The sequence below is a fragment of the Schistocerca nitens genome, chromosome 4 (genome assembly GCF_023898315.1).
Source record: "Schistocerca nitens isolate TAMUIC-IGC-003100 chromosome 4, iqSchNite1.1, whole genome shotgun sequence".
Lineage (NCBI taxonomy): Eukaryota > Metazoa > Arthropoda > Insecta > Orthoptera > Acrididae > Schistocerca > Schistocerca nitens.
In genome coordinates, this window is record NC_064617.1 from 688,002,664 (window position 1) to 688,020,195 (window position 17,532).

The 17,532-nt window shown below is 44.4% G+C and overlaps 1 protein-coding gene across 2 annotated transcripts in view; it reads right to left on the bottom strand.

Annotated features, from left to right (window-relative positions):
• The window catches only part of LOC126253102 (uncharacterized), a 365,804-nt gene that overhangs the window by 25,562 nt on the left and 322,710 nt on the right, over positions 1 to 17,532 (bottom strand). For both annotated transcript variants that reach the window (XM_049954208.1, XM_049954207.1), the window contains exon 10: positions 6,812 to 7,012. In XM_049954208.1, coding sequence (XP_049810165.1) covers positions 6,812 to 7,012 — 201 coding nt within the window. The remainder of the gene's footprint in view (positions 1 to 6,811; positions 7,013 to 17,532) is intronic.

Sequence of the window (17,532 nt, forward strand, 5' to 3'; positions counted from 1 at the left end):
ATCGAGGTGCAGCGAGTGCCAGCACATTGCATCGGTTCAACTCGGCATACTTCGCCTCACTGGTGCTCTGGCCATATTTCAAAGATTTTTTGAACAAGTTGCCACATGCATTTGCTACTGCATAAACTACCAGGCCTACATTTTGGTAACACAATGTATTAGTGAAGAATACTTACGTAGTTTGTATCTCATTTTTATGGTAACACAAACAAAATTCTCAAGTGTAATTTTTCAAATTTTTCCTTTTCCTTTTTCCAGCTTTCTGTTTGGCTGTGTTCTCAGTAAAGAAGGCCTTCAGCGTGCACAAGAGTATGTTGCAGTGACACAAAATGCTGGTCCCCAAGTCAATAAAAGACCTCCAAGCATTTTTTGGCTAGGCTAGCTGCTATGCCCAGCACATCCCACAGGCAGCTTCTCTTGTCTACTCACTGAATCAGTTATGTTGAAAGAATATTTCTTTTCATTGGCCAGACACTTGCCCTGCAACCTGTTTAATGACGCATCAGCCTTACTTACCATTAATTCTAGCAATGGATGCCAACTGCATAGCATCAGGACTGTCCTGTCTCATAAGCTTGCCAATTACGCTGAAAAATCTATACTGTGTGTGTCCAAAACGAATAAGTAAGGCACACGAACATTACTCCCAAATTGAAAAAGAGGCACTGGCATCCATTTCTGGTATGTAGAAATGTCGTATTTTTTTATATTGCCAGAAGCCATTATCATCACAGTTTGAGCCCAAGGGTAAGCTTCCATAACACACTGTCCATCGCCTGCACTTGTGGGCCTTGTATTTATCAAACTATCACTGTTCTACACACTAGTGGCCATCCACTTAACATTCTGACGTGGATGCCTTGTCTCAACTTCCCATGGGCCAATCCCTGGACCTCAACAGGCGAGAAACAGTGTTTCTGGATGGACACCCAAATCGCTCAATCCTTAGAAGATTTTTCAATCAATTGTAGAGAAGTTGCAGCAGCGACCCACTTCTTGAGCTGGTCCTCCAGCATGTCTGCATGGAGTAGGCTATTGAGCTGTTGGTCACAGCACCACCAGATCTTCACTGCTTCTTTATCTGATGACATCAATTTCAAATTCATCATGGCATCCTGCTACCAACGCAAGAAGATGACAACTGCCAGGCAGTGGTGCTGAAATCCCTGCAGCAACAGGTGTTCTGATACTCTACCAGTCACGCTGAGGGACCACATGGATGAAGCAGGCGCAGCTGTCATGGATGACAATGTAACACGGATAATCCATCACTGTACAGCCTGCCAATATGCCTTTGGCTGCCCACATAGTCTTTTTCTCTGAACCTTCTCCTGGACCTTGGTCTTGGATACTGGACATCAGTCCATGGCAGCCGAGTTCTGGCAGTTGTGCACCCCACCTATTCATCCAGCTTCTAATGTCTTAATGGAAAATATTGTTCACACTTTTAAAATGCAATTAGCAAAAGCTGTGGGGTCAGGTATATCACATTCAAATCTCAATACCTTCATCACTTCTCAAAAAAAAAAAAAAAAAAAAAAAAAAAAGGGTTCAAATGGCTCTGAGAACTATGGGACTTAACCTCTGAGGTCATCAGTCCCCTAGGACTTAGAACTTCTTAAACCTAACTAACCTAAGGACATCACACACATCCATGCCCGAGGCAGGATTCGAACCTGGGACCGTAGCGGTCTCGCGGTTCCAGACTGAAGCGCCTAGAACCGCTCGGCCACAGAGGCCGGCCATCACTTCTCACACATGGTTGAAGTCCAGTAGAAGAATTGCATGGACGTCCTCATTGGACATTGCTGGAACTTTTCTTTCCACCATTTGCGCGAGAAGATGAGGAGGTATGGTCGCCCCCTAGTGCTTGTGCTCTTTGAGGTACATCTTTGGCTGGATTCAGATGCAATCCCATCGCAACAGGGATGCCAGGTTGTCCTCTAAATGATTATGTGTGGGATGCTGTGCAGACACCACAACTAACATCTTTTGCAGAACCCTGGCCAGATGTTTCTATCATCTGGAAGGCCACCACAACAGCGACAACCTCCCAAAACTGTTCCTCAGTTCACCACAGGCAACGAGCATGTGGTTCTTCCATCCCTCCTTCTACAGGAGACCCCAAGGACACTAATCCATCTTCTCCTTTGGAAGAACCGAAAGGGCTGCTGATACCCACATTGATGCATTTTGCTTCTAAAGTTCCCACACTGCAACCGGAGCCTCTAGCTCTGGTTCCAGCATCATTGGAGTGAGTGAGTGAGTGAGTGAGTTAGTTAGTTAGTTAGTTTTGACCTTCTGTGCCGATTTTGATGATGTGGGAGGAGGGTACTTGCACCCTGCAGGACATATTGATGAAGACACAGAACTATTGACAAGTGACATTAAGTCTACATCTGGCGAGGGCACTGCTCATAAGGAAAACACAGCAGCTCCTGCCAACCACTCACGCGAGATCAGCTAGCCAATTGATACTAATTCGGGTGGTCACAAGGTCGCAATCATTCTTTGTAAATCAGCCAATGAAATTCTTTGGTCTTACTGATGCTTCCCTAGATGACATTGCTTTATTTACAGACTCTGCCATGTAAGGAATTGGACTGGTTTTGCTGCTGTGGAATTCAGTTATGCCAAATTTCTACAGTGAAGTTCGACTTCACTATCTACTTACTTATCCCAGCGACGATGTTTTCTGCCACCATGTACCAACATCGTCACGTGTGTTACTATCCGACAACTTGCCTGTATTCATTTAACCTGCAAGCATATTAAGGTGACCAACATTTGATCAAGGTTCTAAGGGAGACTTAGTCACAATAAATTTCAACTGTATAATTATATCGCATTTTCTTGGAATGGGTGACAATGGAGATATAAATAAACTGACATATTCTGCTTTCTACATCTCCATCCTGTCCGGCGTGATAACTGAGTGGTCAGCACCACAGACTGTCATGCCAAGGGGCTCGGGTTTGATTCCTGGCTGGGTCGGAGCTTTTCTCAGCTTAGGGACTGGGTGTTGTGTTGTCCTAATCATCGTCATCATCTCATCCCCATCGACACATAAGTCGCCAAAGTGGCATTAACTCTAAAGACTTGCTCCAGGCGACCGGCCTACCCGACAAGATGTCCTAGCCACACGACATTTCATTTCATCTCCATCTTGACTTCAGGTGAACATGATGAAAATTTATTCACTTTAGAAGCAAATGAATATACATATGAACGCTGAGTAGTATAGTAGGTACTCATACAGGAAGAAGACTACGCAGACTGGAGCATTTTGTGTTGACTGTCCTCTGTTTTCTATTGCTGCCAACTTATGCGATCTATCACTACTCTATCTTTCGAAGCACTGTAAAATGTTCTTGTGTTGTGTGAATCAGTTAGGAAATAAATGATGTAACAAGAATGATTAAACATGAACGTCTATGTGATCCGCTTTCGTGACTCTTTGTTACTTCCTTGTGTTATTTATACTTTGGCTGCTGATCTTTATGAGGCGAGCGCTTCCGTCAGTTACCAGTACTGAGTGAGAAACAAGCACTACTCATGTAAATTAAGTTAATTCTCGTGGCGGTGGCTGATGGGAGTGACGGTAAATAGAAAATGCCTTTTTCGGTCGCTACCATGTCATCGCACCAAATGTCAACTTAGTTTCCACGAATAATAAACATTTCTCCTCTTGTGACCCCTCTAACGCTTATACTATGTTATTCTTTCTCCATTCTATGCATTCCCTTGAACCAAACTGTCTTCTTTCTGGAGGCGCATGAGCAGAGGATTGGTTGGGTTGTTTGGGGGAAGAGATCAAACTGCGAGGTCATCGGTCTCATCGGATTAGGGAAGGATGGGGAAGGAAGTCAGCCGTGCCCTTTCAAAGGAACCATCCCGGCATTTGCCTAGACCGATTTAGGGAAATCATGGAAAACCTAAATCAGGATGGCCAGACGCGGGATTGAACCGCCATCCTCCCGAATGCGAGTCCAGTGTGCTAACCACTGTGCCACCTCGCTCGGTCGCATGAGCAGAAAGACTTTATGTCGACAATAGTATTGATTATTATGAGGGTCACTTCAAAAGAGATACACACTATCTTTTTTAAAATCCATCTTTTATTCTACATGTTTGAAAGTTTTACCGTGTGTAGATACATCCTTTAGGAACAATATTTTCATTTCTACACATAATTTCTATTCTTCTCAATTGTCTTACGCCATCTTGGAACCAGCGCCTGTATACCCGCACGGTAAAATTCTGGACCAACCTGTTGGAGCCACTGTTTGGCAGCGCGCACAAGGGAGTCATCATCTTCAAACCTTGTTCCGTGAAGAGAGTCTTTCAGTTTCCCAAAGAGATGATAGTCACATGGAGCCAGGTCAGGACTGTAAGGCAGGTGTTTCAGTGTTGTCCATCCGAGTTTTGTTCAAAAATGGTTCAAATGGCTCTGAGCAGTATGGGACTTAACTTCTGAGGTCATTAGTCCCATAGAACTTAGAACTACTTAAACCTAACTAACCTAAGGACATCACACACATCCATACCCGAGGCAGGAATCGAACCTGTGACCGTAGCAGTCGCGCGGTTCCAGACTGTAGCATCTAGAACCACTCGTCCATACTGGCCGGCCCGAGTTTTGTGATCGCTTCCATGGTTTTTTGACTGACATGTGGCCGTGAATTGTCGTACAACAGCAAAACATCCTGCTTTTGCCGATGGGGTCGAACATAGCTGAGGTTGAAGTTTCCTCAGTGTTGTCACATATGCATCAGAATTTATGGTGGTTGCACTTGGCATGATGTCCACAAGCAAAGAGTCCTTTGGAATTGAAAAACACCGTAGCCATAACTTTTCCAGCAGAAGGTGTGAATTTTTTTTTTCTTGGGTGAATTTGCATGATGCCACTCCATTGATTGCCTCTTCATCTCTGGTGAAAACTGGTGGAGCCATGTTTCATCACCTGTCACAGTTCTTCCAACAAATTCATCTCCACCATTCTCGTACTGTTCCAAAAGTTCGCTGCATACCGTTTTTCTTGGTTCTTTGTGAGCCACTGTCAACATCCTGGGAACCCACCTGCCACAAACCTTTTTTAACGCCAACAATTTCAGTATTCTGCAAACACTTCCTTCCCCTACCCCAACGTAGCATGACAATTCGTCCACTGTGACGCGTGTGTCAGCAGTCACCAATTCGTTAACTCTCCGCACATTGTCTGGAGTGTGTGCAGTACGAGGCCTGCCGCTGTGAGGACAATCCTCAATATTGCCGTGCCCACTTTCATCAGGTAACCTGCTTGTCCACCGACTAACTGTACTGCACTCGACAGCAGCATCTCCATACACCTTTTTCAACCTCTTGTGGATGTTTCCCACTGTCTCGTTTCCACAGCACAGGAATTCTATTACAGCACGTTGCTTCTGATGAACGTCAAGTGTAGCAGCCATCTTGAAGACATACTGTGACGGCGCCACTCACGGGAACAGGTTGAACTAAGATTGAAAACAAGCAGGAAGGATGTATCTATACACTGTAAAACTTTCACACATGCAGAATGAAAGCTGTATTTTTACAAAAATAGTGTGCATTTCTTTTGGAGTGACCCTCGTATACGAAGACCTTTCGGGATCTACCACTCAGGGAATTTTAACTTCCGATAGTGCTTCACAGGGTTGACATTTATAATAGTGAACATTGACAAAATATACAGGAGACACAGGAGGTCATTAATGAAGACTGGATGAGTTGGTATAAAACGAGAGGTCCCGGGAAATACGGGAGAGTTGGTTATCCTAGAGCACAGTGAGTTAGTTGAGCCAATCTGTTTACAGTGTGTTAACTGTAAGATGGTAGAGTTGTGAGGGGAGTGCGGGGAGAGGAGGAAGCAAGCATTGGCTGGCGAGGGGAGAGGAGCCGTTAATTGCGCGTCATGCTTACACGAAAGCAGACGATTTCAGTTTCGTTTACGAACAACATTTAAAGCGAGTTATACTATTCGCTCACAAACTGTTTGGAAATGTACTGTAATATGAATGTGTTTCGAAATAACACAGTAACCAGTGATGTTTCCATACAAAGCAATACAGTAGCAAGGAAAAATGAAATATAAGGTAATTCGGACGAAATAGGGGGCTCCTTCAAAGTGATCGCAAACAAAATATCTGAAATGGAAACTCAACTTTTCTTGCCAGGCGTTTGTGATGATACGCCAGGATGATTCTTGGAAAACTGTTTGAATCTTCCAATGCTACGCATGCTTTGTCCTGTGTATGTAGCAGCTCTCACTGAAGATTTGTAAATGGGGTGAAGCAATTTTTTCTGCTCGCTTTCCCTTTCGTAGCATTCAATCACACGCAATATAATTTTGCGAGCATCGCTACGTAATACTGGTTTCCTTCTAACCGTAGGCCTACCGGTAGGGGTTGTTGGCGACTCCCGAGATGGGCCAGCAACTGCCTCTTCACGCATTTTGATAATGTTTCGCACAACTGCACAATAAAAACACGCAGAACAGTATAGTGCAAAACAATAACGAAGCAGACAACAATGGCTACCTTGTACAACACAGTCAACTACGTAATGTTGGCAGCAGTCGAAACTGCGTGCCTACCGAAGCCTCCCGACGTTTACCGACTTCTACCGATTCAGGACTAGGGAGAAGTCTGCCATCTAAAAGTTTACACACTAATTTTCCTGTGGCTCTGGATAGTTACTTCATTTTATTGTGAACTTATTGACTTTTATTTCATGTTGCAAATAACTGTTGCTGCTTCTTCTACTACTGCTGCTGCTGCTACCATTAGGTTACCTGGGTTGTCGGCGACGAGTCGCAGCGCGACTGCGCTCCTGGCCGGTACGTGCACGGTGTCCTTGAGCGGCGGCTGCCGCAGCTGCAGGCGCGGCCTCAGCAACTCCGGCACCGACTCAACGGGAGTGCCCACCGGCACCTCGGCCGTCCCCACCACGTACCCGGGATTCCCGTGCACGTGGATCGTGCTGTCCGAGTCGTCTGCAGACACAAGGGGGCGTTCGTTAGTCGCTGTTCATCCAGGTCTATGGAAAGCCAGGATGGGTCCTTGGGTAACTCTCGTCGGACTGCCTGGCTCAACCAGAAAATGTACTCTGTAGGCCTATCTTTGTTAATTTTTTGAAGACCTGTAAGTGGGCTCTGAACCAATAAAAGCCTGTTTTACAACAAAAATTACGTGGACGTCGAACAACTTGCACATTAGAAAAGCATGTAGGATTTGTGGCCTATACTTAATTACATACTATACGAGGTGAAGCAGCTAAGACATGCCTCGCCAAACGTGTACAGACTAAGTAAATACAGGTTGTTACAAAAAGGTACGGCCAAACTTTCAGGAAACATTCCTCACACAAATAAAGAAAAGATGTTATGTGAACATGTGTCCGGAAACGCTTAATTTCCATGTTAGAGCTCATTTTAGTTTCGTCAGTATGTACTGTACATCCTCGATTCTCCGCCAGTTGGCCCAATTGAAGGAAGGTAATGTTGACTTCGGTGCTTGTGTTGACATGCGACTCATTGCTCTACGGTACTAGCATCAAGCACATCAGTACGTTGTATCAACAGATTAGTGTTCATTACGAACGTCGTTTTGCAGTCAGTGCGATGTTTACAAATGCGCAGTTGGCAGATGCCCATTTGATGTATCGATTAGCTCGGGGCAATAGCCGTGGCGCGGTACGTGTGTATCGAGACAGATTTCCAGAACGAAGGTGTCCAGACAGGAAGGCGTTCGAAGCAATTGATGGGCGTCTTAGGGAGCACAGAACATTCCAGCCTATGACTCGCGACTGGGGAAGACCTAGAACGACGAGAGCACCTGCAATGGACGAGGCAATTCTTCGTGCAATTGACGATAACCCTAATGTCAGCGTCAGAGAAGTTGCTGCTGTACAAGGTAACGTTGACCACGTCACTGTATGGAGAGTGATACGGGAGAACCAGTTGTTTCCGTACCATGTACAGCGTGTGCAGGCACTATCAGCAGCTGATTGGCCTCCACGGGTACACTTCTGCGAATGGTTCATCCAACAATGTGTCAATCCTCATTTCAGTGCAAATGTTCTCTTTACGGATGAGCCTTCATTCCAACGTGATCAAATTGTAAATTTTCACAATCAACATGTGTGGGCGGACGAGAATCCGCACGCAATTGTGCAATGACGTCATCAACACAGATTTTCTGTGAACGTTTGGGCAGGCATTGTTGGTGATGTCTTGATTGGGCCCCTTGTTCTTCCACCTACGCTCAATGCAGCACGTTATCATGATTTCATACGGGATACTCTACCTGTGCTGCTAGAACATGTGCCTTTACAAGTACGACACAACATGTGGTTCGTGCACGATGGAGCTCCTGCACATTTCAGTCGAAGGGTTCGTACGCTTCTCAACAACAGATTCGGTGACCGACGGATTGGTAGAGGCGGACCAATTCCATGCCTCCACGCTCTCCTGACCTCAACCCTCTTGACTTTCATTTATGGGGGCATTTGAAAGCTCTTGTCTACGCAACCCCGGTACCAATTGTAGAGACTCTTCGTGCTCGTATTGTGGACGGCTGTGATACAGTACGCCATTCTCCAGGGCTGCATCAGCGCATCAGGGATTCCAAGCGACGGAGGGTGGATGCATGTATCCTCGCTAACGGAGGACATTTTGAACATTTCCTGTAACAAAGTGTTTGAAGTCACGCTGGTACGTTCTGTTGCTGTGTGCTTCCATTCCATGATTATTGTGATTTGAAGAGAAGTAATAAAATGAGCTCTAACATGGAAAGTAAGCGTTTCCGGACATATGTCCACATAACATATTTTCTTTCTTTGTGTGTGAGCAATGTTTCCTGAAAGTTTGGCCGTATCTTTTTGTAACACCCTGTATATCTAGGTGCTGGTTTTGCTAAATTATAGCAGGCAGTGAGCGAATTTTCTGACACATGCAAGTACAGAGTGTTTCAAAAAGAATAACCTGATTTCAAAACTACATATCCTATTGGCCATTAAAATTGCTACTCCACGAAGATAACGTGCTACAGACGCGAAATTTAACCGAAATGGTTCAAATGGCTCTGAGCACTTTGGGACTTAACTGCTGAGATCATCAGTCACCTAAAACTTAGAACTACTTAAACCTAACTAACCCATGGACATCACACACATACATGCCCGAGGCAGTATTCGAACCTGCGAACGTAGCGGTCGCGCGGTTCCAGACTTTAGCGCCTACAACCGCTCGGCTACTCCGGCCGGCGAAATTTAACCGACAGGAAGAAGATGCTGTGATATGCAAATGATTAGCTTTTCAGAGCATCGACACAAGGTTCCCTTCACATACCCCCACAAGAAATAATCGCATGGGGTCATGTCGGGCGATCTGGGAGGGCAAGAATTCCCGTGTGTCCTCTCCAGTGTTGAGGCAGAACGTCATTGAGAAACTAACAACGTTGTGCCAGAGTGACAGAGCTCCATTCTGTTGTAAAATGAAGTCATCGGAGTCTTCCCGAAGTCGCGGAAAAAGTCAATCTGCAGGTGAAGATGGCTCATGACATAGAAGAAGTGAAGAACTGAATAACAGCCGCCATAACTTCTGTGAAAGCGGATACGTTGTGTAAAGTTTATAAGGCATTTAGCTATAGTCTAGATGTTCGTGCTGCTGCTGGTGGACACATAGAGCATTTGTAATAGCATAGTTAAAACTTTAAGATTTTGTGAATATTTTGCGATTAATCCCAACCCTCTAGTATGTGTGTATCAATAAACACGGAGTTCTGAAATCAGGTCATTCTTTTTGAAACACCCTGTAATTTTTAACGTTGATAGCTGCCAAACTATGACACAGCGTTTTTTGAATACTTTTTTCTATGGTATGGGAAGCCCGCCCGGTTAGCCGAGCGGTCTAGGGCACGGCTTCCGGAGTGGGAAGGAGCGCCTGGTTCCCGGCACGAATCCGCCCGGCGGCCTTGTGTCGAGATCCGGTGAGCTGCCCAGTCTGTGGATGGTTTTTAGGCGGTTTTCCATCTGCCTCGGTGAATGCGGGCTGATTCCTCTTATTCCGCCTCAGCTACACTATGTCGGCGATTGCTGCGCAAACAAGTTCTCCACGTACGCGTACACCACCATTACTCTACCACGCAAACATAGGGGTTACATTTGTCTGGTGTGAGACATTCCTGGGAGGGGGAGGGGGGGGGGGGTATGGTCCACCGGGGGCCGAACCGCACAATACCCCTGGGTTCGGTGTGGGACGGCGGAGGGGTGAAGTGGACTGCAGTAGTCGTAGTGGGGTTGTGGACCACTGTGGCTGTGGCGGGGACGGAGCCTCTCCGTCGTTTCTAGGTCCCCGGTTAAAATACAATACAGTACAATACAATGGTATGGGAAAGAAACTCCGGCAAGGACTTGAACGACTTAGCGTGAAATAACAACAAAATAACAGTAGTCGAAACCACTGTCCCAGCATTAGCAGAAGAGGTTCCATATATGAAAGCAAACACAATTCAAGTATGGTTAGTTTTTATACCTGTACGTTTTAAGTTCACCAGACTGTACTCTGCTCTTGTAGCTATCAAACAACTTGCTCGTGAAGCTACTCACACACATTATGTACACCAGTCGAAAATGGGGATATGATTTCCGGTTATGGTGAGGTTCGAAAAAGGTACCCTGATCGTGCTAAGCCCATACGATATGTCGTTGCAAACGTGTAAGAAGGTTTCAATAAACTGGAAATGTAAAGAATAAATCACGCCAAAAAAAAAAAAAAAACAGCAACTCATGAAGGAATGCAACTTACATTTCAGCAGTGTAACACACAATCCACATGTCATTAAAAGGCAGCTTGAATTTATGAGTATTGCTACCAGTACTATGTACTCTCCGACGCATTTCGTCTTCCCCACGTTTCCATTATCTGTAACTTCATGGTAGTGACTCTCAAAAACTGTTACAGTTACCCTATTTGTGTCTTCGAAAAACTGCACAGTGGTATCGCATTAATAAGTAAGATTTTGCTTGCCGATGAAGCATCATCTGCATACAAGTAGCATGCGTGTATCAATGTACGTGATAGGCACTACTGGTCAGCTGAAAACTCACTCCGACTAAAAGAACTAGGTAAATATCGACGTGTGGTGTGGACTATTCGACGTGTGGTGTGGACTATCCAAAAAAAAGCATCGTTGGTCTTTGTTTTATTGGTGGTACTAAACAGTCACAACAAATGTGCTTTCAAAGTTATTGGGTGACATCCTGTTGGACATCTATCTTTGTACATACATCAAAAGAGGTTTTGCATCAACCCTGTTCCCAGAACTCCTGAAGATAGAAGTTGACGGTGGATATTGTGTCACAGACACAGTTCCTTTGACTGTAGAGAAATGTCTCTATACCCGCCCAAAGATGTAAACAACTATGCATGAACAGCGCCTGTTAGACAGAGGGTGTCCGACAGCCGATCAGTTCCAGTCATTCCACCAGGAACGAGGTGCACAGCTCGTGTTGTTTGTAGTTCAACCATGCCTAGACGGTCAATATATAATCCATTAAACAACAGTCAGTTTCACAAAACGGCAACTATATATCAGAAAATTTGCCATATTGTCCGCTATAAGGGGGGGGGGGGGGGGGGGCAAAAACCGCTACTCCATATATTTACTCGTTGTGGCTATTTTGGGATAGGCTGTTTCACCCTGCATTATAACACATACATCGTCAAAGTTTAACTAACGAGCCAAGGTCGATTTGATGGCAATTACTCCTAAATCTCATAATCTGTTTTCCATAAATGTGAATCCTAGAACATTCTTTATTCTTTTTACTGTGCAAAATGATCTTCCAGCCTCGACCACATATATCGAGTGGTTATAGGTAAAGTTCTCCTACTCACAAGGGTCCAGTAATTATCGTATGACAGCAAAACTAGATAGATATTCTGATAGCTTAGTGCGGAACCGATTTACGCTGAAAAATTAGTTCCAGTTTTTGCCACCAGGTGCGAATCTGGCGCTGTGAATTCAATAAAGACGCACAGAAATGTTTCGTTATGGAATCGATTAGAAATGGGATGTGGGCAGAAACGTTCAAACAATTGAGAAAGCATAAAATTGAATTTATTATTAACTGCCACTCACATAATTTGTTCAATATGACCACAGGAGACGTCCAGGAGATGCTACACCCGTAAAACAATGTGATTAACGGTTGAAACATACCACACAATCATATAAGGCGAGTGTCGTGGCTCTTCATGCGCAACTCGCCGTTTAACTGTACCCAAAATTCGGCAGTTCTGTGTATTCGCTGCACCATGTAATGTAAAAAATGCCTCGTCGTTCCATATAATATTCCCCAGTCACATGTGATGAACTTCAATCCATTCCAGAAAGCGAAGAGAAGTTCGAAATGTTGCTGTGGATCAAGAGATTTCAGTTTGTAGGGAAGCAGCCTACTCACACCATAGAGAATTCATGTGCTTTCCATTGTGTGCCAGCCTAGTCCGCTCTAACTAGCTAACACGTCAAGAGTGTTGTGCAATACCTTAAAAGTAAATGATCTGAAAAGTTCATAGCATGTCAGGAATGATGCTAAAATAATAATGTGGTAAGCTTCAGTTTAGTAAATTTAACAGTTTTCGAAACTTGGACTTTTACGTAAAAATCATTGGCGCAACAGGAAGGAGCTATAAACTTCAAAATTAATATTCAGATTCCTTTTCCATTGTAATTTAACGGAAACAGCATGCTGGATCTCACAAACTAATATTTTGGTTGAAATTCATGATTTTTTGTTTTTGTGTCCTAAAAGTACGCAAGCAAGATAGATTAAGTAAGTGATTAGATATAGCTAGGATGTTTAGATTTAGGTAGAATGGTGGTATGCTATAACAAAAAGATGTGAGAAGTTTCAAAAACGTAACTATAAAACTATAGCTGTAGCGTCTCTCCAAAGGGCAAGTTCGGAGCTCATCTACTTCGTGCAGTGCAACTAAAATAATTCTCTCGCCAAAAGTATTTAACCTAGCCACATCAGAATTTTATTACAGATACTTACCTGTGTGCTGATAGCACAATTAAATTGAGAGCTTCACTGGCCTTCAGCGATTGAAGCTATTAATTATTTAGTAACTTGAAGTGGTGTTCTGCTAGCACCAGTGGCTACTCGGGAAGGCAAATGTCAACTGCGCCTTCAGCGGTCCGCACCGCAGCTATATAAATAAGAACGCTGCGAGCTGGATGGAGGCCTTAGATCTCTTCTAGATTCGTATCAGCGCGCACTCCGTGTCGGAAGCCGCGTCGCGTCTGTCCAGTTGCAAGAAACAGCCTTGGATGCCATATTATGTGACTCGGTATGCACGTAACAATGAGTTCGCATTGTGGTGAAGTGTTAATTGCGGAGCTACTTCAGTGATTTATTCTCAGTCTGCGTATATCATATTTTCACGTGTCGCCGCAGGACAGACCTTCTACCACTACTAGCATGGCATTTGATGAGTATTAACATCAAATTTTGGCGAGCATTCACTTTGAACATTTACATCGATAATGATTATTGAACCGTTTCGTTATCTAGGGATAATAGGATCCGTGCAATAGACTCTGAACACCTCTGATAGTACAATAACTGATAGTAGCATTGCTTGAGTAAACATTTTTCTGAACTTTACGCTTTATCGTTTTCAGAATATAGTGAAAATTGTTATAGCAAACTGCATTTTCTATTAATCCCAGACATCATCCTAAATCCTCAGTGTAATGAACTTCAATGATCAACAACTTTATTTCTCCATCAGAGTGGGCACAGTGAACTTTAATTACAGGCATCACGTTTTTACTAATCACTTTCTGGTTGCCAATATTGTAGTCAGAGAGCCTGTGTTGAGAACGGCAACATACAAGAGAAATTTTCCACCCGCTCCCTTCTGGATCTTGTAAGGTTACCAATGTAAAATAACCGCAAAACTTTCTGAGCTGTTGACCATGGGATAGACAATACTCTTGAAACTCCACTAACATTAGCATTACCCGCGCCACGTCCTGCATGGTCAGTTACAACAGCGGCCTAAAACTTCCACCAGAATAAGACGTCTTCCTTTTCCAGGTTCCACACCAAGCTAACCTATGTTTTGGAATTTTATTATCAAATTCTTTAAACCATTTAATGACATTAGGCCTCTTCTCAGGCCTTTCACTCAACGATAATACTCTCTCAAATCAGCGCTGTAATTGCTGTAATTCACAGTTTCATTAACAGTGCACGGTCTCTCTTTTAAATAGTCATACTGTTCACTCACGTCAGGGCTTGTCAATTGACGGCGTGAACCTTATACAAACAGTATACAGAGTACAGAGCCAGATTTGCACCTGGTAGCCACAACTGGAACAATGTTTTTTTCCAGCGTAAATCGGTTCCGCATTAACGCATCAGCGTATCTACCGAGTTTTGCTGCCATACGATACTTAACAGCCCACACTGGGCCTCAATGTGTAGCTGCTCTTTAATTATAACCACCCATTACCAGTTGCTTACTGAGAAGATGGTTTACTTCTCGCTATAAATGTAGACATCTCCTGTTACAGTATAAATGTAGACATCTCCTGTTACAGTCACACTTTAAACAGAAACTTAACAATCTTGCGGTTTGCACAGGCCACTTGCGGCAATCCGAGCCGTGGGGGGTAGTATCTTCGCTCTCTCAACCCCCTATTGGGCTTATGCTCATCAGCTATGGATAGAAGGTCCTTGCCTTATCTAGGTACGAGGGTTGAATGAAAAGTAATGCCCCCACCTTCGTTAATTGGGTTTGGATGGGAATATTTTAACAAGAAATAGTCCTTAGAATGTGATCTTTAATTACCAATATTCACTTTTCCACTAATCACCAGCCAACTGGATACATTTCTGCCAACGATGAACAAATTTTCTGAAGCCTTCAAGGAAGAAGTCGACACTCTGTTTCCGCAACCACAGTATGACATCTCTCTCAGCCTCTTCATCAGAAGCATAATGAGGTCCCTGCAGATCGTCTTTCATTATCGGAACAGATGGAAGTCAGACGGTGCTAAATCTGGACTGTATGGAGGATGCCGTGCGGTGGTGAGATTCAGCCTCTGAAGTTCTGCTGTGGTGGCACGTGACGTGTTTGGTTTCGCATTGTCATGCTGCAGGAAAACATTTCCCTTTTCCTTTCGGATCCTTGTTAGCCGTCGTTTCAGAGTTCGTAGCGTTGTGATGTAACGCTCTCAATTTATTGTTGTTCCACGATCAATGAAATCAACATGGATAACACCATCTGCATCCTAGAACACTGTGGCCATGCAGATGAGGGCTGCATCTTGAATTTCTTTTTCTGGGGCGTGTCTTTGTGTCAATATTCCATAGACTGACGTTTCGTCTCCGGGTCGTAATGGTGTACCAACGGTTCGTCTGCTGTCACAATTGAGTGGCGAAAGGCGTCACCTTCGTTCTCGTAACGCGAGAGGAGTTCCTGGCAAATTTCAAGTCTGTGCACTTTCATTTCAGGAGTCAGCATCCAGGGTACCCATCGTGCACAGATCTTCCGATAGCCAAGCAAAGCAATAATGTGACGCACACGTTCTTGTAAAATGCCGATGGTGCTTGCAGTTTCTCTCTGAGTGATACGACGATCGTCCTGAATCAATCTGTCAACATTTTGATGGTGAAACTCAATGGTTGCTGTCACACGACGTCCAACTCTTTGTTTGTCACGCAGGTCAGATGTTCCCGCCTCAACATCTTTAAACTTACTAGCACAACGACGCACAGTACTCACATCGACACAATCACCATAAACTTCTTTCATTCTCTGATGAATCTCCTTTGGTGTGACACCTTCCGCTGTCAAGAATTCAATGACTGCACGTTGCTTAAATCGCACTGACCGACCGTCTGCGCAGGGTTCCATACTTTACACTGTAACAACACAACCGTTCACTGCTAAGGCTTCCCGCCAACTGGGGCTGTGGAGAAGAGGCTACGGAGCAAGCCAGTATCTGCCACATACCAATGCTGCCAATAGTTGAAGAGTTACGAAGGTGGAGCCATTACTTTTCAGTCAACCCTCGTACTTCGTTTACTCCACTGTGCACCGCATTACCCCACTGTTTCACCCTGTGCTTTCAGCTACTGCTGCGATTGCCTCTTGAATATGTTCAACATGACATATCAAGTGGTTATAATTAAAGTGCAGCTACTCACGAAGGTCCAGTGGGGGCTGTAATTACCATCGACGGCGAAACTTTGTAGATATTCTAATGCGTTAATGCGGAATGTTGGAAAAATTAGCTCCAATTTTGGCCACCAAGTGCAAATCAGGCGCTATACAGCGTTTCCTCAACGGCTCCGGAGCTCATATTCAACGAACTGTGTAAGCGGTGGTTAATAATAAGATCAACAATATGCTTTTCTCACTTTTTTATCTTTTCTGCCCATGTCCGGTTCCTAATCCATTACATATGGAAGCATTTCTACACGTCTTCCTTGCGTATACAAGCACCTCATTTGCACCTTGTTCAAATGGCTCTAAGCACAATGGGACTTAACACCTGAGGTCATCAGTCCCCTACTCTTAGAACTACTCAAACCTAACTAACCTAAGGACATCACACGCATCCATGCTCGACGCAGGATTCGAACCTGCGACCGTAGCAGCAGCGCGGTTCCGGACTGAAGCGCCTAGAACCGCTTGTCCACAGCGGCCGGCTTGCACCTGGTGAAACTAATTTTTCTCCATTGTAAATCGATTCCACATTAACGCATTAGAATATCTACATCTTCATCTACATAGATACTCCGCAAGCCACGGTACGGTGAGTGGCGGAGGGTGCCCCGTACCACTACTAGTCATTTCCCCTCCCGTTCCACTTGCAAATACAGCAAGGGAAAAACGACTGTCTGTATGCCTCCATATGAGTCCTCTCGTATCTTATCATCGTGGTCCTTATGCGCGATGTATGTTGGCTAAAGTAGACTCGTTCGGCAGAAGTCAGCTTCAGTTGCCGGTTCTCTAAATTTTCTCAATCGTGTTTCTCGAACACCACGTCGCTTTCCCTCCAGGGATTCCCATTTGAGTTCCAGAAGCGTCTCTGTAACTCTTACCTGTTGTTCAAACCTATCGGTAACAAATCTAGCCGTCCGCCTCTCAATTGCATCGATGTCTTCCTTCAATCCGACCTGCTGCGGATCCCAAACACTCAAGCACTATTCAAGAATAGGTCGCACCAGCGTCCTATATGCGGTCTCCTTTACAAGTGAACCACTCATTCCTAAAATTCTCCCAATAACCATTTGCCCTCCTTAACACAATTCTTACATGCTCATTCCACCTCATATCGCTTTGCAACGCTACGCCCAGATATTTAAACGACATGACTGTGTAAAGCAGGACACTGGTAATACTTTATTCGAAAATTGCAGGTTTGTTCTTCCCACTCATCCGCATTAATTCACATTTTTTCACATTTAGGGCTAGCTGCCATTCATCGC